This window comes from Chinchilla lanigera, unplaced genomic scaffold, assembly GCF_000276665.1.
Source record: "Chinchilla lanigera isolate Chin_1 unplaced genomic scaffold, ChiLan1.0 scaffold00061, whole genome shotgun sequence".
Classification (NCBI taxonomy): Eukaryota; Metazoa; Chordata; class Mammalia; order Rodentia; family Chinchillidae; genus Chinchilla; species Chinchilla lanigera.
This window is the reverse complement of record NW_004955462.1, coordinates 11,829,229-11,855,295: the sequence shown is the minus strand read 5'-3', so window position 1 is coordinate 11,855,295 and position 26,067 is coordinate 11,829,229. Positions and strand designations below refer to the sequence as shown.

Below are 26,067 nucleotides of genomic sequence, written 5' to 3'. Positions count from 1 at the left end.
AGAGGAGATTAGACGAAGTGAATTACCAAAGAGAAAATGGCAAGGAAAAAAAAAAGAAATCCAGTAAGCTCTAATCAAATGACACTGAATCTATACCTATTTATATATCAAACTGAGTCTGTAGTATTGGCCAGATACTCTTTAACCAGTAGAAATGACAGAGATGACAAAAATACATATAAATATGGGTCCAACTTTCACAGAGTTCATCATTTCATGGGACGCACAATCTTAAAAATAAACAGAAAAGTGTCTGCTACACTCTAAGTATGCCCATCAATCAACCTCACCTGAAGCAAAGCAGATCCAAGGAGAGGACAGACCATACTGAATTCCAGAAGAGCAGGACATTTGCCAAATAGAAGGGGTAATAAGCAAAGCAGAACAACTTAACTCAAATTTGATAAACGCTACTTATTTAAGTGCTTACTATCAATTGGATACAAAGATTTCAAATATGACTGAGGCATGCCTTATACCCTTGTGGAATTTACTATTTAGTTGGGCACCATATGTAAAGTTTGGGAAGTGCTAGGGGAAAGAGATGTGAAGATCTAGGGGAGCATGACACCCACCAGGGTCTTTGGCTAGTGCATAGCTAAATGACATGGATAGAAAAAATTGTTCAGTGCGTAGATCTAGGAAATAAAATGGATTGCCAAAAAGCCTTAGCTTTACCAGTGAAGATTTGGTGTCTGCCCAGTTAAACTGAAGAAACTCTCAGAGCTGTTTTGGGAAAGAATATAGGAAAATACTAGATAAGCTCTATCACTGGATTCAGATTCTTTCCGCAGTCTTGATGATAAGAGGCTCATTCTCCTGAACACTCAGTTTTTATACCTGTAAAATAGGGATAATCCTGTAAACAGAAATAGATAGCACTGTATGAAAAACAAACTTGGCATAATGTTTGGCACACAGAATTCTTGCTGTGTGTGATTCAGCTGTAATAATAGTGATGACCATATTATCTATATATTCTGCACAGTGTCATCCCATGAGTGGATTCATGGTTTAAGAAGATGGCTCTAGTGATTCCTTAGAACATGAACTGAATCAGCGAAAAACTATAACAAACTGTAACTTTAGCCTTTAATCCCGAGAGTGGAGCAGGAGAGTCTAAGTATGGAATACCTTTTGTGTGTTATGCAAATATTCAAAAGAAACTTCTCGTTTGAAGGTGAACATTTGTGTACCATGAAGCAGAGAAAACTAGGAGGTCATTGTAGCATTTTGTGTTTTCTGAGGTGTGCCATAGCTGGGCTGCTTGGGCACTATCCCTGGAAAGTATCAGTCTAGATTTATACTGCTTTGTATAGAGCTATTTGTTTTTATATTTAAATTAATTAAAATACCAAATTATAATACATGATACTTTGGAACTTTGTTCTGCAGCTACACTAGCCACATTTCAAATGCACAAAGCACATGTGTTAATGGCTACTGTATGTGTGGCTCAAAGTACAACACACCTTCCCTTGTCACAAAAGGTGCTCCTGGATCACACTGGTTCATGGGACAGCAGTTGCCTCATCCAAACCCGTTTCAAAACTAGTGGTGACAAGAGTAGGAGGAGACAAAAGAGAGATGGGAAAGGGCAGGACTGGCACAGCTTTCTCTGGGGTCAGTTATCTGATGAGGATAATACAAGAGGTCCTGAAAATCAGCCCTCTTTGGTGGCACAAACCAGGCACTCAAATATTTGAGGGAATCACTGAATGAATGAACAAATTGGCAACCACAACAAATTGTATATGTGCTGGTGTCATGCAACTGTATGGGTAAGAAAGGAGATGTGACTGATTTGGGTGAAAGGCGATGTTAGTCTTGGAAACATTTGCACACAGCTGCCTGGAGTCAGCAGTGGTTAAATAGGGCTGTGGCTCTTAGGAAAGGGATTAGTGCAGGAGGTGGCACAGTTTGTAGTTACCAGTATAAATCTGTGATGCCTATGACTCTTGCTATTACAAGTCTTTTATGATAAATGTGTCCTGTGACCTTGTGATCCAGAAGATTTCTATCCCTAAAGTATTCTATTTATTTAGTAATATTTAATCAGCATCTACTTTTCTTACATTAAAAACTGAGACACTCAACTACCCAAGTGTCTGATTGGCTTGAAAATAGATATGTTAACTCACTCCAGGTTAGGCCAAGAAATCAGGTGTCTCAGTTAGCTTGGACATAAATGGCCTATATTTTCTGAAACTCTAAAAATATCCTGATCCTACAGTGTCAGAGGCCATAGGTTGAGAGGACTACTGAAAGAGGTGATGAGTGTATCCATCAGAATGGACGAGACCACCCAGGGAAGAGTGAGCATCACAACACAGAAAGAGCCAGGAACAGCTGTCTGCACCATCCCCACACCACCAGCTCATTCCGGGGAGGTTTCCTTTGAGCTCAATTGGAAGAGTCCCAAAAAATACACTGTAATGCTAATGCAAACAACCGTATGAATGAACGGAGACTCTCACAATTAGGGGAGTCTTTGGGGTCTAGTTCTCCAGGCCTAAAACAACTGCCTTCCTCAGGCAAAGAAGCAACCACCAAAGGTTATGTACAGACCAGCATCAGCCACTTGGCTATCTTCCTCAAATTCCCATCATGCAAGAGCTTTTAATACATGCCTACCTTTTACTTGGGCCTTTTAATCCAATCTGTCCAATTTCTGATGCTGGGTGACCCAGAAACTCAGCATGATATGGGAGAGTGACTTGGGCTTGGCATAATCTGGACAGATGTGGTTAATACCTGTGGACAGATGGTGTTCATCCGGTAAAATCAGGTACTTTATTGTGTTAATTAATCCAAGTGGGACCCTGAAAATACAATATTAGCTGAATTTCCTGCCTAGCAAGGCCATCCATGCTTTCTGTTGGGTAAATTGGGAAAGTCTATATTCTGGCATAGCCAGAGATGTTCTGGAAATCTTTTTCTATAAGAAAAAGCATTTGACAAAAGTGCTAATAGAGATAATTTGAAGATGAAGGCCCCACAACTTCAAGGAAAGCCAACCGGATCTGCCATGAACCTGGAGTCCCCCAGCAGCTGCGCTGGCTATCTATAGGCCTGAGCTGGAAGGAAGCAATAAAGTGATTCTCACTTGAAATTACTTCAGTTAACACTTTTTTTTTATAAGGCAGAGCAAGCTTTTATTTGAAAAGTAGTCTTCTTTTGGCAACCTGTATTTGAAAATGATTTCTTTGGGCTTTTGTTTGACCATTTAGCAGCTGTTCCTGCATAAGCAATACTTCTTTTCTCCTTTTGAAGGAGGTCAGGCAGTCATGGGGTTAATTTCAGTCAGTTCATTGCCCTCTTCCCAGATGCCTTTTTAAAACATTGCATCCATTTATATGAGGATAGAATGGAGAGAAAATGATAACTTATTTTTAACTTGCGGCTGCAGAATCTCTGTGCCAGCAGCCAATTCATGTAGAAGGAAGAGATTGGGTTTCATAGTCAGGCAGACCTGAATTAACATTTTGGCTCTCCAACAGCATACCAGCTAAGTGACCTTTGAATGGGGTTTCTCAGCTGTAAATAGGAATAAGCATGTCTGCCTTACTAGTCCTGGAAGTGAATCACTTGAATTGATTGCTATGACATCGTAGGAAGAATTGTGTTATACTCACTTTCCCATCACTGCAACAAAATACCTGACACCTAAAACTTAAAGAAGGAAAGGTCTATTTAGGCTCAGGGTTTCAGTCCATGGTCAGTGTAACCCAAAGCAGGAATAAGACACAAGGGCACGGCAACCAGGAAGTAGAGAGAAAAAAGAGGAACCAGGGATAAGAATACACCCTTCTAGGTCAGTCCTCCAATGACCCACTTCCAACCAAGCCCTACCTCCCAGTAACACTTTCAGATACTGAGCTATCAATGGATACACTGATGATCTAGTACCACCTCACCCAGTCATCTTCCACATGCTTGAGAATTTGGGGGGGTCATTGTATATCTAAAGTTTAAATTGTCACCACTATGTTCTAGCTGTTGACATGTATCAGGCACTGTGCTGAGTGATGTCTGTGTGTGGCTTTCTTTCTTTCTCCCTTCTTTTACCCTGTGAGTACAGTATGACTCCTCATTTTTAGTTGAATAAACTGAGACTTAAAGAGGCAACCCAAATAACCCTGCTGATATCCAGTTGACCAATGATTCAAAACCAAGGTGGCCTGCATCTTATGTACCACCATTCTTCTCACTGGTGCACAGCACCATACTGACCAAATGTCTTTCATTATTTCAGTATCCAGACCCTTTTGGCAAATATCTAATTCATCTTTTGCTCAAAAATGTATCATCTCTCAGAAATCGATCCTGTTCTGTCCCTTATATTTGTTTGGTGTAAACTTTTTTGCTGTTTCCTTTCCTTTCTCTTTATGGAGGCGGAAGAGACGGAATTTCAACAAGCAAGCAACGGAGATCCTGAATGAGTATTTTTATTCCCATCTCAGCAACCCTTACCCCAGTGAGGAAGCCAAAGAGGAGCTAGCCAAGAAGTGTGGCATCACGGTCTCCCAGGTAAGGAGCCCCTCAGAAGGCCCAGCCTGCAGTCTGGCCATAGTAGGTCTTCTTGGTGATCTTGCTTTCCTGAACACCCATGCCTTGTAAATTCCGTTAGCTAAAGCTGCAAGATAGTAAAGGAAGCACTTGATATGTGCAAGAGAGCTTCAAGGTAAGTTCCTGAAAAATGTGAAAGGACCTATCAGAAGGGAGAGAATAACAGGAAGAAGCCAGTGCAAAAGCAAGAATAAAGTTCTTCCCACTGAGCACTTCCTTACTTTGAATGGATGGAGTTTCTTCATGTACTTAGAAAGCCACCTATATTTCTCATAGTATTTTCTGAAACTTAGTCAATTCCTTACTTAGTCCACTTTTTACTCACTGACTTTAAGAGTCAGTGAATGAAACTAGTCATTCTGTGGCCTTAAAGGAAAGGGAATTAAATGTCTTCTCTTTATGTGTTCAGTCCCTAACTGGCAGAATGAAGGAATTTTAACATGTCTCATTACTGCTTTGGAATAGTTGCACAAAATGTCACTGAGGGCCTCCTTTCCCCAAATGCGTTAACTGTAGCCAGTACCTGCTGAGTTGGAAATGTACATGATATAAAATTTTATACACTTGGAGTCTTCAACATTAATATGAAGTAGATAAGTAGGCAATAGTTATATACATCTATGTTTTTCTGCTCCAAGAGTCCATTCAAACTTCTTATTCAGTCTGACTTTCAAGTATGAATCTGAGTCTCTCATTGAGACCTTTAGTGAGAATCCTGAAATCTGTCAGAGAGTTTTTCTCAGAATTACATTACTTACAAGAGAACTAAGTGTGCTGGTGTTTCCATTAAGGGATGACAAGGAGCAGTGGACAAGAAGTCTATTCTGAGGAGAAACTTCACTAAATATTTTTCAAACCAAGTAGATGCTGTTCTATATAAATCAAGCATCTGTACATCCTTAAATTCAATCCTGGCTCTGTTTCTCCCAGTAGGGAGATCTATCAAGCTGTGCTTAGTGAAGCAAAATTAGATCCAGTCAAAATAGAGGAGAGCACCACCAAAGGTATTTATAAGGAAAGGATCACTTAAACTTCACCAAAAATCTGTGGATAAGTTATCAGCAGCAAATGTCCTTGGAAAAATTCCTCTGGATAAGGCAGAATGAATAGACTCCTTTTTAATGGAGGCCCTCCTCTTCAGGCATTTTGATCTCACTGAAGGTCATTTCCAAACTTGACAGTTCTGGGAAAACAGAAATCAGTACTCAAACTCAAGTAGCCTAAGGGCTGGGGATTTAGCTCAGCAGCAAAGCGCCTGCCTGGCAAGCTCAAGGTCGTGAGTTCGGTTCCCCGTACCGGAGAAAAACCAAAAAAAAAAAAAAAAAAAATCAAGTAGCCAATTTTTTTTTTTTCTCCCTGGGGCAGTGACCATTCTTGTCTGAATGTAGACCCCATGTTTACAGAAAAAAAAAAAGTAATAATGCTCTTTCATGATTGTCTGCATGTTTGAAGAATAGCTCAAGGTGTGGATCACAACATTAACTTACAAATTAGTGCAGTCCAGTTATGTAATCTTCATTTTTTTTCCTTCTCTGGTGCTAAAGATTGAACCCCAGACACTGCCCACACTAGGCAAATGATGTAAAACTGAGATGTACTCCTAAGACCCTGGAATCTTCTGCTTCTAAAGTAGAATTAAATCACTCTACTGTCAGAATGCCAAGTCTGGGGTTCAGAATTTCAAATCCCTCTAGAAATAAAAATGAACCCTTCTGGAGCTAACCTATTCACAGCTAAATAAAAACTTTTGTAGAGCCCTGACTAAAAAAAAAAAAAAATTTAAAAGGCTGGAAATGTAGCTTAGTAAGAAGGTCCTATGTTCAATCCCCAGTACAAAAAAAAGGTAGAACTCTGTTCTATTCCAACAGCCTTTCACTTTTTTATTACAGAAACTCAAGTGCACATATTTTATTGGTACAGTCATTATTTACATACCCTATCACTTTCTTTTTCCCAACCCTCCCTAAAGCCTGCATTCTTCCTTCCCCCTCAGCTCATCCCCGCCTCCCAAGAGCAACAGTTTGCTACACCATTGCTGAATGATTCCTCAAGGGACACAATACAGTATGGTTCATAGAACCAACATTGTTGGGGACACATTTTTGAGAAGAGTCAACTATATAATTCTAGGGAAAATATAGTTATTAGATGCATTTCACATGGACTTAGTTGTATGAGCATATTTTGTTAATTTGGGGAATTTTCATTATCCCATCTACAAATTATACTTGGTTGTGTCATATATTAAATATGCTCCCAAGTTTCCATATCTAAGCAGGGTATTACTTACTATCTTTGTCTTTTTTTAATAACTACTCTCCTTGAAGTTTTCCTACCTTGATCTCCTAGATACAGTTTTCTCTAAGCTCCCTGCTGTTCTCTAGGCAATTCTTGCCCTGTCTTCTTAGAGGGTCTACTCTCTTACCTAGCCTCCAACTATGTTTGTTCTTTCTTTAGCTCTCATATTCTACATAACCCAGCCAAGGGTTCTTTGACATGAGTTGGTGGTCATACATTCTTTTGTAATCCACTGAAAGCTATTGATTTCTTCCTGACCCCTAACAAAAATATGCTCATACACCCAAGTCCATGTGAAATGAATTCACCCTAGACTTGTAAAGATTGCTCCTTCCATACTAGTGCTCCTCAAAGTATGGTCCATCAGCTATGCCTAGGAGTATGTGAGAAATAAATGTAAGCTCTGTGAACTTGCTGTAGAATCCTGGGTCAGAATCTCCAATAGTGGGACCAGAAACATTTTTCACAAGCTGTCCATGAGCACTTGACTCTCAAACACACTGGTCTACTCACACATAGCTACAAATGTCCATCCCTCCACTTGATTATCTACATGGGACTTTTCTTGTAGAACACCAAACTCATATTCTGTCTCCTACTAGACTTCACAGTGGCTCTACTATAGACTCATGTAATTTATCAAGTTCATGATGGGAATTAAACTCTCCCCATAAAATCTTTCTGGCTCGTATTGTGTCTTGTGTACATCCCTAGTGCCCAACACATATTAGGCTCTTAGTATGTGACTATTGAACAATTAGCCAATTAATGAGAATGCTGTCTGTGCATCCATTGTATAGTAGACAGTATAAGAAATGCCTGAACAGACATAGCATCTTCCTAACCACTTCTGTTCTTATCTAAAAGGGACTTGTTCTCACATGTGACCTACAAACAGGTCCCCCCTACACCCCACTGCCTTTGATCTCTTTTCACATATGTGATATTGTTGAATTTTAAGCATTTATTGTCTCCTTTAAAAGTCCTTGTAAACTACCCACATCTTTTCTTCCAGTTAACTCTGAAAAATTTCCTTCTTGTTTTCTTCTCATCCTATTCCACATATAAATAAAAATGCCATGATAACCAGGACTGATTGATATGAATAGTGAAGGTAGTATCAAGAAAAGCATGAATTTCAAAGTGAAATTAGATATTTAATGAAATAAACTCTTTCAGTTTAACTTTTTTCTAGATCTACACTAAAGCATTTTGTTACTGAATTTTTTTCTCTCTTGTGTGGAAATATTGCCATGATCAAGTTTGATTTTTATAACAAAGGCTTAGCATTTTTGCTATTGCCTAAATTGTACAGACATTGAGGGCTGACTTTATAAGGTGTTTTAACTTTTTGATGAATTTTTTTTAAAAAGTGGTTTTGCAAGAGTTTTCTTCATCTGCCATTTGATGGAGCAAGGGTGAATATAAATTGTCTACATGCCATGGTACATATGTATTCAATTCACTTTTCCCTTACCAAATTCATAGTTTGTTTTGTAATTACATACAAAATACAACATTTTAGTTCAAAAATCACATCTGGAATATGGGGTATGAAACTTTCCTCCCCAAGGCAGGAATTATGAGGCTCAACTTGAATTTGACTGTGTCTCCTCTTGTTTCTGGCAGTGGTCTTTATATAAAAGGCGAGAGGTCCCAAATCAAACTAGGACAGCTGCTGTGAGCCACATGAAGGAAATAAATTAACAAATGAAAGTAAATTAGGCTTATTGTGTATATTGGCTTTAACATTTAAAGCCTGGACTCCAAAGGAATAATCAGTGTGTGTTTCCGCTTCTCCTTCTGTTGATAACACTGAGTTTTGCATTAAATACTGGATGAAACGTATTGGATGGAGTTATATTGATCCTGAAGTCTATAAAGTCTGCAGCAAAGAATCTGAGTCCATATTAAAGTTATTTAAACTTCTAAAAATTGAAATTAATTTATGCATGAAAGCATCCATATGTTAATATAGATTTATATGGATATTTAAAGGTCTGTGTATTTTAATTGTGCTAAGTCAGCTTTAGCATTGATAAGAAACAGGCATTTCTCTTGGTGTGTTTATTTTAGTGTCATAAATTAAGTGGTAAGCAAATTTAAAATGCTTGCTCTAAATTAAAAGAGTCCTGGCTTAAATGAGCAGATCTCCTATAGGAAGTTGTTTTTTTTTTTTAATCACAGTGGTTTTGCTAGATTTTAGTTTTATTAAACAAGGGAATCTCAGTTTATGTTTTTCTGTTCAGAGCTCTTACTTCAGTTCTCTTAATTGACGTTGCAAAATCATCAATAGGATAAGAACAGTTCGCCTACCTCTTCATCCCTATTGTAAGCCCTTCTTTTCTTTCTGCAATGTTTGTAAAGAATGAAATGTTCAGTCTCTTATTTTCTTTTAAATTGCTGTAGGTATCAAACTGGTTTGGAAATAAGCGAATCCGGTACAAGAAGAACATAGGTAAATTTCAAGAGGAAGCCAATATTTATGCTGCCAAAACGGCTGTCACTGCTACCAATGTGTCAGCCCATGGAAGCCAAGCTAACTCACCCTCCACTCCCAACTCAGCTGGTTAGTTTTTTCTTTGATTTTGGGGGATTGTTCTCCATTTTTGTACTTGCATTTCTTGTACTGGGTTTGGGTTTTATTTTAATTTTGCAAATTTTTGATTGGTTGATGTATGCACCTAATTATCCTTTGTGTTGTTGATACCACTTTGGGTTCCTCCTTTCATATCCAAAAACAATGTGTTATGCTGTTTACAGGATGGTGTTGTCTAGGAATTTGTTTGCATTGATGTATCTGCTTATGTTGAGGCAGAGGTATAGTGCTTGATTTTGATGACACCTCTAAATGCAGAGACTCCAATAAACACATGAAATTTAAGATTGAGATAGTTCCTTGGAGCTCATCTATTTGGTCTTTTTCATAAAGTTTTTATCCTTGTGTGTTTTGCTGTTCTCACTATGTAAAGTTTGAGTCACCTGTCAGCATGCATTCAATGCAGGAATAGTCATTCTAGCAATATCATTAGCAAAAATTCTGGTCTGCTAAGCCAGGCTACAATTATTTCTATACATTATTTACAGTGGCTATTCTTTATTTTTATTTCATTGGTTTTCCTAGTGTAAACTGCATAGAAAATTGCCAGTCATTGATTCAAATTATTCAGGTTCTAATTTTCATGTCATAGTATCAGTTGGGTGCTGCACTGTAGGATTTAATTTTATTTTAGTGAATACACATTGTATCACTAATTCTAGAGGTTAGTTGGGACATAATATATTTTTGGGTATGCATTGGGCCATCAGTTCTGAATTTCCACAGTGAAAAAACTTCACTTATGCGTAAAATATAACTTCAGTATTTGTATGCTATGGAAGAAATGGTTCACTTTTATTTTTGTTAAGGGAAGAACAAATACTTTCTTATGAAATAAATTTTAGTATCAGATTATGGTATTATCCACACTAAACAAGTTGTGCTGATTTTGACTGGGGAGTGTGCATCTGAGAACATTAATAGCACCAACGAAATAATAACAAATTTAAATATATTTAATTATAATAAGATTGCAAATGTAATTTCTAGCATTTCTTAGAGTACCTGGTATCTTTGACCCAAAGCCTGTTTGTCCACTAAGAAAATGTCCTCTTTCTACCATAAGGTGGCTTGTTATTCGAAACGTGGAGGACTCCACACAGTAATATCTTCTGTGAGCATTTAGATGCACTGATTTGTTATCATAACTTTCTCCACATCACTAGGCCATACAGTCCTCACCTCCTTTTGTTTAAATGGAATCAGGCATGAACAGTGGACTGGGCTTTGTAAACATGGCCATGATAAGACAATGTAGACTTTAGTGCAATTTTCCTTTTCCCAGCTCGGCAGCTTGAGTTGCCATGAGACGCATATTTGCTTTTTGAAGCTTTCGTTTTGTTCTCTTCTTTCCCCATCCTGGCGTGATTGACAAAGGATCAAGGCTAACTGGTTCAATAACCAGGGAGTTTCCTTCTTCCCCATCTGGTCAATTATTAAGCATCTCAGACTGAGCAGCGCTGCACTGCTAGGCAGACATTTTCACTTGTCTCTTTGGAAGAAGTACAATTCTGTCAACATTAGCAAAAAATGCACTCAACACTCCTGCAAAGGTTATCATAATGCAAAACAGATATCAAAATGACTTTTTCCCTGTCCCTGATATATCTGCATCGCAGATGGCTTAGCATGATTTATGGCTAGTCCTTAGAAGGGCCCTGTGGACTCCCTTCATTACTAAATCCGTAACTATTTATTCTTTCCTAAAGCCCTTACAAAGAGAAAAGTAAGCATTTAAACCCCTGTTTAAAAAATATGTGGGCTCTTAAAGGATGCCAGTCTGTGACTAGTTTTCTAAGGGATTTTTCTGGTACCTTAAACTTCATGTGACTAGTCTGAGCACAAAATAAGTTATTAGAGAAAATTTGAGCTAAACCTTCCATTTGTGCTTATGTTGTTAGAAATAGCCTTCAGAAGAACCCTTTGTAGTGTTTATTCTAAATCAGAGACCAAAGAACACACCACTGTACATGTGCAATCGTGTGAAAAGTGGACTGGGTTTTGTAAACGTGACCATGGGAAGACAATGTCTGACACATTGGGAAGACAATGCCTAAAAGAAATATCCTACCAGGAAAAGTTAGAAATGGGCTTTCCTGTATTTTATTCTACGCTTCACCCAACACAGATAAAGTGATAAATGTTCCAATTGCTATATAGGGTGTATATTATGCTCTATTGGCTTTTAATACTTTGAAAATAGAAATTATAATTAAAATTAACATACATGTATTTAGTTGTTTTCATTTTCATTTTGTTCTTGTTTTGGAAGCAGGGTCTTGCTATATACTTCAGAGTGGCCTTGAACTTACTATGTAGACCAGGCTGGTTTCAAACTCACAAGAGATCCTCCTGCCTCAACTTTTCAAGGGCTGGGATTGCAGACGTGTGCCACGGTGCCTGCCACAAATTTTAATTAAGAGGTTAATATGTGACAATATATTTTGGTAGAATTTGAAGTTTAGAGTTCTGTAAACAGGAAATATTTTATTCCATTTCATTTTATTTTATTTTATTTTTGCAATACTTGGCATTGAACTCAGGACAACTGAGCTTCATCTTCAGCCCTTTTTAAATTTTATTACAAGACAGGGTCTCTCGCTAAGTCACTCAATTTCCAGGCTGGGGTCGAACTTGAGGTCCTGCTACCTCAGCCTCCCAGAGTACTGAGATTACACGTGTGCACACCTCTCCCAGTTCCAAGAAACTTTCTAGATCCTCAACAGTGAAGCAGGAGTTTTTTTTTTTTTTTTTCCCAGAAATTTTATTCAGTGTAAATACTCATTTTTACTGCAAGGAAATGTTCCCTCTAGAGGTTTCTTTGTGGGAGTCAGCAGAACATTTAGTTAGGCCACTTCTATCTTTTCCCATTTGTTGAAATTTACCTTGTCTCCTTTTCTCTAAGCATTCTTCATAAACATTATGTAGGACTGGGACCTCTGGGGAATTGACAAGCATTTAGAAGCATTTAGGCTGCTTCACAGCAGAGGTGAGCAAGACAGTTGCAGGGAAAGGATGAATCACAGGAAGGGAAGTTGGAATGAAGAAGGCAAAAATGGAGAGCAGTTGAAGCAATCATAAAAATCTAAGTTCATATGTCCTCAGAAGAGACCTGGTGATGGAGTGATGGAGACCTGGAGTGATACATCTTCAATCTCTTATTTTTTTGAGCTATGAAAACATGAATAGAGCCCTTAGGAAAATGAGGGCCTTTTCTTGAAAGAAAGCATGAGACAGAACACAGTTTGCATCTGGTAAAGAGGATCTATATTTTGTGCCTCCAACTGGTGTGGGAACTCATTCTCATCACGCTGGTAACATCATCTATCTTGAGAATTTAAGGCAATTATTTGCTATACTGCTACTTTATAAAAATTGTGCACTCAGAGAAAAATAATGAACCAATACTTGAAAATTCTTTGAGATTCTTAGGAGGAACAAGTAAATTCATTCTTGTTCTAGGTCTTTGATTCCCATCTGGGGGTAAATTTGAACCCCAGAGACATTGAGTAATATCTGAAGACATTTTTAGCTGTCACAATTTTGGATGGAGGGTGTTAGTGGATAGAGACAGAGTACATCACTAACCATTCTACAATCTGTAAGATAAGATGTTCTCCACACCAAATAATTCCTTGATATAAATGTTAGTAGTACCAAGGTTGAGAAATCTTGCTATGGGCTTTACTGTTATATTGTTCTAGGTTTATGTATTATTATTCTACTTTGGATAGAAGGTTGTGACATTAATTTGGTTTTTGGTGGGGGTTTTTTGGTTTGTTTTGTTCATTTTTTTCTGAAAAACATGAATTTTCTAAAGCTTCTTTAAAGTAGGCATGCAATCTTTGGGAAATTGGCTTAATGAAAATCAGTGTTAGCACATTTCTATGTCATGATGTTGCCCAAGCAAATGTACTAGAATCCTGGGTAATCCTTTTCTTCTCTATCTAGTTGACTGTAGATGTGTCTCTGTGCGTGTCCTGGATCTCTCTGCAGCAGTTTAAACTAGAAACTTGCCTCCATTCTTAAACCAAATTCAGATCTTTTAAACTTTGAGCCACATCTTAAACCGTAATTCTAGTGATTGCTGATTACTCCTCAGCAATCTGCAGATGAGGTTCCCAGGCAGCAGCTAGATAACCATATCAGCTGTTAGAGAATTCACAGCATCTCCAAGAAAGCCCATTCATTTTTGGCTAAAAGTTGTGCTCTCAGGGATCTGTCTGCTCCGTGACAAGTTCTTTCCAACTTCCAGTGCTGGATGGAGAATTTGGCTGCCCCTCCTTGTTCAGATTGTTGTGTGGTCTTCTCCCTGCTTTATTGTCATCCAGTGGCACCTGCTCTTTTCCTCCAGTTAAATCACTGCCTCTAGTTACTTATCAGAGAGTCAGAAACCATGGTAGTGTTTTTACCTGGGTGTACAGAGACTGTAAAATGCTGAAACAGCACAGCCAAGAGCACAAGGGACTATTTTGGCAATTACTCCTCTGATACAAATGCATTTGTACATGAAGTACATTTATATGCGCATATTTATCTCTGTGTACATTAGGCAGCCAGACATATTTACAATTTATCTATGCACATATATTTTTAAATCATCTGTGTCAATTGCAGTGTACATCTTGTAAATGGAACATTCCATGCCTTCATGGTTCCATGGATGCCATGTTACTTGGCATTGTGTAGCCCTTTGAGGGTTTCTCCCATCTCTCAGCTTGTGTGTTGATTTCCAGTAAACCACCAGCAAACCATACATGGTATTTGTGGGGGTAAAGAAATAAGAAACCTGGGCTTCGAACTCAGCACTCCTTCCACAGGGATGTGGAAGGAGAAGTCTGACGACATAAAAACCATTATAATTTGGGATCTTGTTTCTGGTGACATCTAGGTCAAGCATGTATTGTGACATTTACTGCAATGGCTATTATTTAAGCTTTATCTCTGTGATTACAAAACAGATTTGAAGGAGCTATAACCAGTATATAGAGCCCTGGCTATTATATTAACATGAGAATGGGACTTGTGCTAACCCTTGCCTCATCCATAGGTTGGGGGGATACCTTCAAATGTATGTACCATATTAATGAAAGGAAGTTCCAGGTCAAAGCCTTCATCCTACTTACTGGGTGTAAGCCACGCCTAGTCAACTCTTATGCCTACTTTGCTAAGATTCAACTCTTCTACTTCCTCTTAGATAAACTAAAGAGGAAAAAATGTATACCAAATGAGGCAGGATCTGTGAAAATGTCGCAGTCCTTTGATTGATGCTGGAGCTTTCCCCGAGTCCCCCTGAAGAAAGCACTGCCTCACTGCCTTTTCTCTGAGAAAGTAGAAATGGGGTGCAAGCTAGATGAAGGATCAGTTTTATAGTGCCTTGCATGTAGTTGAAAATCCCACAGAAAAAAAGAAAGTTGGAGATATTTTTCACTTGTGGTTGTCCCACTATTTGTAAATCATCCTGTTCCCCTGTTTAGCTCTTGCCTTTGAAGCTTGATGATAAGCACAGAGCGCAGGAGCAGAGTTTTGAACATATCACTTGTTAAGTAGTCCTTTACACAGCAGGCTTCTCCCGTTTAGCTGCTGCTCTCCATGGGAAGCAGGGCAGTTCTCTAAGAGAACACAGATCCTTATCTTGGGGCAAACAAAGCGAGTGTCAGAGCTGAGGCATGACTCATGGTTGGGCGATTCCACACTGATGATGGCTGTCTCAGAATACTGGGGCAAGAGCACCATTTAAGCAGTGTAGGGTTTGAAATAAAGAATGCAACTGACCTGGGTCCCTGAGGTCTCTTCTTTTCCAGGCTAACGTCGTGTTTTAACCAAACCTTGCACGTTGAGCTTTCTTTCCTAATGCACTGAGCTGCACGATGCTTTTGCTGGCCCTTGGGCTTAGGTTGAGATAGGGGGAAGGTTTACCACAATGGAGCCAGTGGATCCTGGGTAGTACTAGGGTGGATCCAAAGGGCTGACTCTGGACAAAGCCTCCATCCCTGGGATGTGAAAACCATGGCTAGCTGCCCTTCTGGAGGCCCACTTTAGAAATTATTATCATTATTATAATCATCTCATATTTCATGCATGCTTGAGAACTCCTGTCCCATTTTTCAGTCTTGTCCTTCTCCATCCTGACAGAGAGCAGGGAAGAGTAGATCATTCTCATGTATTCTTGCAATTCTCATGGCTCCCTGGGCTCTTGCAAGGAACTTGACCTTCTTTGCAGAAATCAGGAATGTCATGATACTCCAGGGCCAGCCCTAATGTATGACATTCTTCTGTGTCCTCTCTTCCCTAGTGCTATTCCCCATGTGAATAGATGGGTTTCACAATAGCATATTTAGAATTCAGTTGAATAGCTAATGTGCTCCACTGGTAGCAGAAGAACCACTGATAAGCCCATGTACTCCATCTTATGGCCCCCTGGATAACCCTAGTATTTCAGAGGCATGAAAGAGAGATCTGCAATAGAGTAAGTTGAGAAGAATAAATGTTCCCTTTCTCAACTTGAACTTGCTAAGCAGAGGCAGTCCCCATCGACAGCATAGAGTAAGGTGTGGCTTCATATAACACCAACAACATGCACCCTTTATTGCTTGCTCTGTTCTTCATGCTACTAACCAGACTCTGTTGATGTTATTGTTATTTTAGTTTTTATTTGGGGGTTGCTTTGCATGTCATTCTTCCTCTTGGCTGTTAGTTGCGGGGGTTGAGCCTTTTCCTTTCTGTGATTCAGGTGCCTCACTCTTTCCTTTCCAGGTTCTTCCAGTTCTTTTAACATGTCAAACTCTGGAGATTTGTTCATGAGCGTGCAGTCACTCAATGGGGATTCTTACCAAGGGGCCCAGGTTGGAGCGAACGTGCAATCACAGGTAGGGACCCAGCCAATATGCTGCCAAGCGGATGCACTAGAGTCCAAGCGCCCTCAGTCATATTGGCTTCCTGCTTCTATCCAGAGAGAGGGAAAGAAAAAGAAAGGGGGAAACCAAACTCAACCAAACTAAAACGAAGACAACCATTGTTTTAGGGAATCTTGTCCACACTTTGTGAATGTGTTTGGCTCTGGCTTGTCACTCACACTAGGAAGCTGAGAGAGGGGACAGCAAGTACAGTGTGAAGTGACCAAGACATATTAGGCAAGTGGACCAGCCTATTCTTTATTGACTAAAAGGAAAGGGAAGAGGAGTTCAGTCCACTGTCTCCATTTTTAGGTCTCCTTCTCACTGGTTGATTTTTCCATATTCAATATTTGCCAAAGTAAGGAAAAAATGAATAGGCAAATATGTCACCAGCCCATGTTTTCATTGTAAGCTTTAAAACCAAGTTATCCTTGAGGTCAGTGGGCTTGAGTTTCTGGTCATGAGTCCATGTTGGAGAGTAAAAATCGAGTCAGGTATAAAACCTCAGCGCTCCTTTGTAATCTGGCTGCCTCTGTGACACCTCAGGAAGGCGTCCCGAGGTGAAGTATGATGCGAGAGTATAAAGCTATTTGCTCTGGATCAGAGTTACAGGGAAGTTCCGAACCATGTCGATCCAATTTCCCACCCTGCCTGGGAAATAAGAAACACTATGTACTTGGGGTAGACCAGCAGGCCAGGGCTTCAGCCCCTTACTCAGAAAACACCACCTGGAGACAGGTTCGAAGTGATCCAATCAAACACTGGTCAAGGGACCAAACAACTGGCCATCTTTAAAGCCCGCAAAGCCTTGTGGTCTTAGTCACATTCTTGTTCTCTGTGAGGTGGCTGCCCAAGCCTCCTTTAAATTATAGAAAATTAATTGCTATAGGATACTCAACAAAGGAGAAGCTGTATAGGATGATCTACAGGGAAGAAAAACAGAAAGAGAAATGTCTTTATTCTCTTTCCCCTGTGCGCCCTTTCCTGCCCCTGTGTCATGCAGCACTGTGGAATTAGTTTCAAGGCTGGAAACCCAGTTTGCCTTCATCATTTACTTCTTGCTGAACTCCGAGCTGATGATGGAATTGGCATTAACAAGAGTCCCCACCTCCTCCTAATGGACACTTCTTCCTCAAGAAGAATGTCTGCGAATGATTGCATAAATCTGGCCTGCCCAAATGGTAGCCTGTAAGACAGTGATGTGCCTCCCTTCCCTGACATCTCCCGAACTAATTTCTTCTCTGTTGTTGTTCTCTGTTTAGGTGGATACCCTTCGCCATGTTATCAGCCAGACAGGAGGATACAGTGACGGACTCGCAGCCAGTCAGATGTACAGTCCGCAGGGCATCAGTGTAAGAAAACAAGACTCCCCCGACCCTTTGTTTTTATTCTATCACTCCCAATTATTTCAAAGCCATAGGGCCCAGAATGCCACTTAGTAGGACTTGTCTTAGCTTTCCGGTCACCTAGTTTCTTGTTTCTGTATCGGTCATGCCACGGGCAGCATCCTGCCCACAGAAAAAGTGGCGACTGGGCAGGCTTCGTGCAGGCAGCTGGCGTCTAGGGCTGTCAGGCCCCATCAGTGTTTGCATGGCACCTGCGGCCACATACACTCAGCTGAGAGGAGCTGCTAAACAGGTGACACCTAGTACAACAGTGGTAGGAAATGTCACCACAAGCTGGGGCTGGGAAACCTGGGGAGGAAACCCAGTGGCCAAATCCATCACACCCAGGTTTGTGGCCTTAAAAAAAAAAAAGAAAGAAACAGACCTTTTTCCAATCTGGCAATAGATGATTTGAAAACAAATTTCTGACACAGAAGCTGGGTGTATCGGAGGGATGGGGAGGGGTGCAGGCCATCTTCCACTTGTTCTTGGGTGCACTGGCGGCTCCTGACTAGCATGAAAATTCGTAGCGACAAGCTATGTCGCACAGAGTGAAATCGATCAGACAGACACAAGGAGACCCGGGTGTAGATTTGGGACAGCAATCCAACTTGATTTCTCAGATCAATCGTCTGCTCTCTCAGCAGCGGTGACAGCAAGCTGGGACAAGAGGACAGCCTGGAAAAGGAGGCTGTTCTTTAGAACGGGTTTGATTTTCTGAGCATTTAGAGGTCACGAGAGGCCCCAGGAGAGCTGTTGGCTCAAGACTAATGAAGAAAGATGTGGTTGGTAGATAAGGATCATTTTTATTGTTATTTTTATATTAGCACTAAAGTAAATTAGGGATGGAAAGAAGGCAAGATAGGCATGATTCATTAGAGTACCCATGACCTTTAATTGAGGTATGATGTCCACAGTGAAGGAGGGGATGGCTCTTTGAACTCTGCATTAGTCAAATCATACCTGATCATGGCTAGTCTGGAAGGAGTCAAGGCAATTCCAACTATTTCATCCTATGAGGAAAGGTTGGTTGAAAAAATTTAGAACTACTACTCCTTAAATGAGAAGATATAGGTGGTACATAATGGCTTTAGACCAGCTGCCATCTTATAGAGGGAATAGATTCATCAGCAGTGATCTAAAGGGGGTAGGATCAGAGCACAGAGTAGAAAGGACTTCACTTGAACTTCTGATGGATGAGTGTGGCAGAGTTCTCTCCGAAAATGGAATTGGCTGCCTTTATAAGTCAAGAACTCCCCATCCTTAGACAATTCAACATGGTTAAGCTAATGATTTGATGAGGATATTGAGAAGATTGCTGGGTAATCACCAGCAGTTGTCTTGGTGACTCTTGAGACCATTTATAATTAATTCTTTATGTCCTACCTTCTTCAGGCAGAATTGCTTCTAAGTTTCCATAGTATTTGGCAAGCCCTTCTTTGGGATGAAGGACACATCATAGAGTCAACCCTATTAAACATACTTTGGCAAATCATGTAACCTTCTAGAAAGGATTTCCAGAGTAAGGGGATTCTTCTCATCTTGTGCTTATGCTAACGATGTTTATTATTGCCATGTCAATGGCTGGCTGGCTGGGATGCCTGCTTAGAAGAACATAAGATATCTTGGTGCAGAAGTATATTCTCCAAACTGGATTCCAAAGGAATGAAGTAGTTCTGGGGTGTGGCATTAAGCACATGTGCATTTATGTATTTCCTAAGACTTTGTGTGGGATATAAGACAGATTTTCCAGACAAAGCTTTGTTGTGTGCATACGTGGGAGAGAGCAACATAAGGAAAACACAAGCATGTGAGGACTAGAATACACGCATAGTGAAAAATTACTGAAGAAAGTCCAGAAGGAAATGGGTCTGACACTTCTGCTCTTTGGCATCTTTCTTTCCTAACTGAGCCTCACAGAAAAGAGCCGCACTCAGACTCTGGAGGCTCAACATTGACCCTTCTGACGTCTTCGGGTGGGCTGGAAGTCATTTCTGAAACAGTGTAACCAAACATGTGCAGACAATTATGTCTGATCACATAAGCCCACCACAAAAACGGCTTGAAAATGCCACTTGAAAGAGTCTCTCGCTTTGCATTAGGGTTTTTTTCCCTGTGAATTGTGGTTATTTTCTTTCTGGGTCTTTAACTTACAGGCCAAATGAATCAAAGACTGGTCAGGATATTATATGTACCTTTGGTATCAATTTTACATTATGCCACCTGCAAGAGAGTAAGCTTCTACCGAGGGATATTTTTAGATTGTGGTGTGAAATGCTGGGTCGTGTGTATGTACAGAACAGGGCTGTGGCTGCAAGGAGATCGAGCGGGAGAGAGAGAGAGAGAGAGAAGAAAGAAGAGACAAGGACAGGAATGAAAGGTTTGAGCCAAGAAATAAAAATAAACAGTCCCCAAACCCAAAGCAGCAGTGGAATTCCCAGCTGGGCTCTGGATATTGTTTCATTTGGTGGAGGACATTTTCTGGGCAGCCTTTATCCACTCCCTGGCTGATTTTCCACAGCACCCATATCTTATCCAACTAGTGTCTGTTTTAAGCCCTATAAAGTGCAGAGCACTTGCCTGTAACCGAGCACAACAGCAAGAGGATTGCAAGGTGTGTGCTAAGAATCTCATCAGGTGAGTTGGGAAATACCGGCCCTGGGACCCCAGGTGCAAGTGTCAAATTCCTCCTCTAAAAAAATCGGGCCAGTCGTTCTCATCCTGAATACCTCAAGGGCTGCTTTAGGGAAAATGAGAAAATAAGTAGAAAAGGGCTTGGCAAAGCATAAATTGTTCCACATGAATGCAGTATGAAATGTTATAAGTGATAACTTTCTAATTTGACCTTTTTTCTCCTCTTGTGTAAGCAGTTTTCACAGTAGGTAGTTCCCAGTGAGGATGGGGTAGGACACAGTTGTCACTTTTTTTTCTCTTCTGATGGAAAGGCATGCTTTTGAGATGGATACAGAGTTCTGCAAAGCCTAAAGACCCCCTTCCCTAGCCACCATGAGTGTTAAATTACACCTCCTTTAGTACTCAGAGTTCCCTTATGACAACAGGCAACACTTAACGGGTTTAGAGTGGCTCTAAGTAATGCAGGGAGTGTTCCCTTCTCTGTCAGTCAGACATACTTAAAGGTCGCTCAGCTATCCCTGTCTTTCTTTCCACTCCCCCTGCCATGAATCTAGTTCTAGAAATAGTTCATTAACTAGACTTCTGCAATTACTTCCTAATCACTGTTGCTGTCTTTAGTTTCTCCTCTCTCCTGCTCATGCCCTCCTGAATTTTGTCAGTCCTTGCTCAGAAATCATCTGTGGTCCTTACCATATGCCTAAGCAAACTCAATCCCTCAGTCCAGCATTCAGAATCTCCCATAGTGTGGCCCTAGCCTACCTACGTTTCCTTCACCTTTTCGTCAAAATATACTCTGGATGCTTTTCATCTTTACCTGATTACACACTTAAGTTTTGCCTCAATGTTTACTTACACGGGGCACCCTCATAAATGTCCTTTAATTCCCTCACCACCTTCTCCACCCACTTCCACCATCAGAATCACACTTACTGTCCTGAGCTCCTCCGTGGCATCTTTCTTCTTCTTAGCCCTTTGCTATTCTCTGCCATTCCCCTCTTTCTCTCTCTCTCTCTCTCTCTCTCTCTCTCACACACACACACACACACACACCTGTATTATACATAAGTGCACAGAACATACTCACTTATCTTTGTGTCTCACTCCTGCAAATGTGTTTGGTACAAAAATGTATATATTTGTTTCTTACAATATGTTTGCTTGATAAATAGAGCAAATGGGTACCAGAAAGATTCTACTAAATTAAAAATATAATTTAATGACCACTACACATATCTTGTGTATCAGCTGTAAGATTTCTAGTAATAGCTGTTATTTAAAAGGCTTCCCTTCCTATACATATGCTGTCTTTTAAATCCAGAAATGTTCTTAAATCTTCCTTTGTAGAAAATGCTCCATAAACTTGTGCACCATTGCGTTTTCTCAGACAATGAAATTCAACTCAGCATTAAATATATGAAGTTATGTAGTGATGATTTTAATTGAGAGACTCATCTCATTGATTCCACTAGCTCCTTCTGTCCTAGAAGGGTCCCCATCCTCCTATCCTAGAAGAATCTACAAAAAATGCCTGTGCGGGGAGTGGTCGCTGTAGCTAGCAGGGTTGTCATTGCCCTCCTCTCCTCTTACCCGTGGGACTGGACTGCCCAAGGACAGCCTGGTGGAACGTGGGGACTACTTGAAATTCAGAAGTTTTCATTTTACCTCTCTGTGTGGTTGCTTCAGTATAAAATTTACTAGCTGCATACACTCGGGAGTCTTTGTCAGTGGTAGAATTGTATGCGCACTACCTTGCCAGCCCACCCTTAAATTGTACCTTAAAAACCTAAGTGAAGAAGAAGGAGAGGCCCTTGCTCCATGAACTTTTTCTTTGAAATCCTCTAATTTGTAATAGCAGAAAGCTTACCCTGCAGGGTGAGGCAATTTTTTGTTAATTGTTTTAAAATGTGAATTAAGGGAGTGAATGTGCTTTAGGCAGTCTTGAACATACATTTTTCAAAAATTTTGGTGAAAATGGAAGTAAAATGTTCCTGTTATCTTTATAAAGGCAACATGCCATTCACATCCATTTATGACAGAGAAAAAAATTCATTAATTTTGCTTTGTTCTAATAATAATAGTGGAAATAGAAATAAAGCTTTATCTTTGTAAACCATAATAAGGGCATTTTTGTTTTGTTTTCTTTTTTCCTCCTAGAAAGGGAGGAAAAAAGAATATTTACTAAGGAAGTAAATAGAATAGAAATCAGGACCAAAAAAGTCCACCAATTTAAGTGAAGGCATTTCAGGCATTTGAATATCACAGGGGTTACTTAGAAACACTTGGCCACATGCCATGATGGTGATTCTTTCTTAACTACCTCTGAGAGCCCTCCTTCCACTTAAAGTATGTATTAAGATGTTGCCACATGTGAAATTGTAGGACTGGGAAGTGAGGGTAATAATTAAAATTCATATGCAAATCTTTAAAAACTCATTTGAATTATTCTAAGTTTTAATTCTTCTCCTTTAAGAAACTGAATCTGAATGTTGAAGAGATTACACTGTACCAGATGTGCTTTCTGGTTGGTTGCCTTTGCATACCTTCTGGTGCTCTGACCAGGGACTAGAGAAAAACCCCAGGCTGGAAGAGTGAAGGCACTGAGATGAATGGAGGGCACTGAGCCACAGACCAGACACCTAAAGGTTCAAAGACATCAGGGAAATGCAAGATACCTCACAGCCTGGCTTTCTTCCAGGACAGAACTCTTTGCTTCTTACACCAGAAGATCTTTAAAACTTAACACCATATCAACTCCTGTATCTCAGGCCAGAAAAGCATTTTTTAGCCTATAGCAGTTGAAGAAACAAAAACTTCGCACTATTGTAATTTCGCATGAAATTCTTTGTTTTTCCCTAGATACCAAGTAAAAGGTCTTAAAGGAAAAAAAGTGAGGTTAAATTAGTCAATGGCTCATTCATTCATTCACCTATTCAATCATTCGTGGAGTCATGCAATAAACTGAACAATTTTGATTTTGGGGAATGAGGCTATATCATGTTATATCCATGTCAAGGCACAGAAATCCTATACCTGCTTTAATATAAAACCTTGATCCAGTCAGATATATTTTCCCTTTTAGATTCATTTAATGCCTTGTCTCAGATTAGACTTCTTATTCTTGGAAGATTATGACAAACGAGCCAACCAACTCTGTAGTCTAGGAGGGAATTTGAAGTTAAACTACATAGCAAAAGAGGAATTCAGAATCATTAGCAATGGTTTGAGTACGGTAGGTACCACCCCCAACAAAGAGACATACCATGGACTCAAGTTCTGCAGTAATATGCATCCTTTTCTGAAGGCTTCTTATCTCTGCATAGAATTACAATGGACTTTGTCTCAAACTTAGTGATGTAATCACTTCCTCTGTGTGTACACATGTATACGTGCATGTGTGTACCTTCTACTTCTACTATGTGACTATGGGTAAGGCAGTGTCCCTCAAAAGGACTCAGTTGAGCTGGTATTGTGGAAAGCCTGTTCTGAAGTGGCACTAGCTTGGCATCACTGTGACAAAATAGCTGAGAATAACAGTTTAAGGAGGAAAGGTGGCTCCTGGTTTTAGGAGCCATAGTTAAGCTGGTGCTGTTGAATTTTGGCCTTTGATGAGGCAGAAAAGTCACAGTACAGAGGTGTGGCGGAGAAAGGCAGCTCATTTCATGAAGCCAGGAAGCAGAGAAAGAGGGGAAGAGCTTCTGCTTTCTCCTCATCTCATCTCATCTCATCTCATCTCATCTCATCTCATCTCACTCATCTTTCATGCTCCCCATTCAGCTATGAAATCTTCAGTGAATTACACCCTCATGATCCAGTCACCTTCCAGAAGCCTCGCTTCTGAACGCATGAGGCTTTGGGGGAACATTTTTGATCCAAACCATAACAAAGGTTAAGCAATGATTATTTTTCCATTCCTAAGAAAATTCAAGAGGAAGAAAAATATGTCCAAGCCATAAACAGAAGAGAAAGTTGTGCTGTTGGGAAGATTCCTGCCTGTGAGATGACAGTGTGCCCCATGCTGCTTTCCTTGGAGGTGGTGTCTTGTGGTGTTCTGCCCAGCTGGGTCCACCTTTGGCCCATAGACCTGCCATCCTTTGGCTAGGACCTGGGTAGTTGTTCCACATGCAGGTTGGTCTGGCCATCTGCTCCACAAAGAAAAATCACAACCTCAAAAGGGGGTGTTGTTTCTATTGTTGCCTCTGAAAGTGGCAGGACATCTCTATATTTCAGTAAATATGAAGAAACTTAAATAAGCAGAATTTAATTTTGAGAAACATTAGCGTGGAATTCTGAAAGTGGTCTTCTTGCTCCTCCTTACATTCTAGAAAGGTAATCCACTTTCTGAGACAAACTAGTTTTTAGGTAGAATGTTAGACTTTTTTCTTAGGAAATCCCCACTGTTTTTGTAAAAGTGGGAACTGTTTAAAAATCTATATTCATCTCTGGCTCTTGTAGAGTTTAGGGAAATTCTTTTCTGCATTTCTAAATATTAAATATTTAGATTTCTAAATATCTAAATATGTTCCAGTTTGACAGAGTGAGTAAATATATGAATGAATGTTTTATTCAACAAATGTTGGTTGAGAATCTTCTAGTAGTCCACACTAGGAATTCAGACATTAATAGGACATGATTCTGCACTTCCTAAAGTCACGGAAAACTAAAAGGGCTGGAAGTTATGTGGCTCAGTGAACTTGTTTTCTGATAGAGAACTACATCACCAAGCATAATCCATACAATATACTATTTTTAAACAGTTTTGGAAATGGCCATTATAAGAGGCATTTACATATATATGGTATATATACACATATAAATATATTTCTATCAACTAAAGTATTACCTGCTTATCCACATGACTGGCATTGTTATAAATTTTGCAAGCGACAATAGCAGAAGTTTGTCTTTCTAGAACCATGCTATTTAACTGTTTTTATACTGGTAAGAATGGTCCATTGTAGCCCTGTCCCATAAATTAATGATTAACAACACATGGCTCATGAGGACTTGAAATGTGACTAATGAAACTATGAAAATGGATTTTTAATTTTGTCTAACTGCAATTAATTTAATTTTTTTCGATCTTTATTTTTTTTAGTATACGTTCACAGTACATGTTTTGTAAAAGTACCAACTCCCCTTGAGGATTGTGATCATTATGTAATTAATTTAAATTTAGTTACATGTGGCTAGTGGCTGCCACACTAGACAGCGCAGTTTCAGCTGTTCTACGAGTCATTTGGTAGCCACCAGAAGTGGCATGCTTGTGGTAGAAGTATGGCATGCTATGAAAAATGGTGCCCTAACACAAAACGCAGGAAAGCATGTTTCCGCTTAAATAAATCCTTCTTAAAATAAGTAGAACTCTTCATTAAAAACTAACCATGTTTAAGAAGTTAGCTCAGATTAGCGTAATATGCTTTAAGCAATGAAATAATATGGTGGAAGATTTAAAGTATAAATATAGAATCCTCTGCTTTACTATGGCTCGTATTGCAGTCATTTTCAACTATTTCAGCCCCTGATTCACCTAGTTGTAATTGTTCGAGCCTCAGCAGACAGACTTCTGAGCCCACTGTGGGTCCTAGGTGAGGTCCAGCCTCAATTTTAGGTCTCCTGGAAGACATAGTCCTTTACTAGCAGCCTTCGCTTTGCTGTTGGTCCTCCCAAACCCGCTAGTCCACTCACA

At 39.8% G+C, this 26,067-nt stretch overlaps 1 protein-coding gene across 5 annotated transcripts in view; it reads left to right on the top strand.

The window, feature by feature from the left end:
- The window catches only part of Pbx1 (pre-B-cell leukemia homeobox 1), a 305,901-nt gene that overhangs the window by 227,773 nt on the left and 52,061 nt on the right, over positions 1 to 26,067 (top strand). For 3 of the 5 annotated variants that reach the window (XM_005398252.2, XM_005398250.2, XM_013521403.1), the window contains 4 exons: positions 4,395 to 4,530; positions 9,277 to 9,436; positions 16,223 to 16,335; positions 17,625 to 17,714. In XM_005398252.2, coding sequence (XP_005398309.1) covers positions 4,395 to 4,530; positions 9,277 to 9,436; positions 16,223 to 16,335; positions 17,625 to 17,714 — 499 coding nt within the window. The remainder of the gene's footprint in view (positions 1 to 4,394; positions 4,531 to 9,276; positions 9,437 to 16,222; positions 16,336 to 17,624; positions 17,715 to 26,067) is intronic. The other 2 variants (XM_005398254.2, XM_005398253.2) reach the window with 1 other exon arrangement.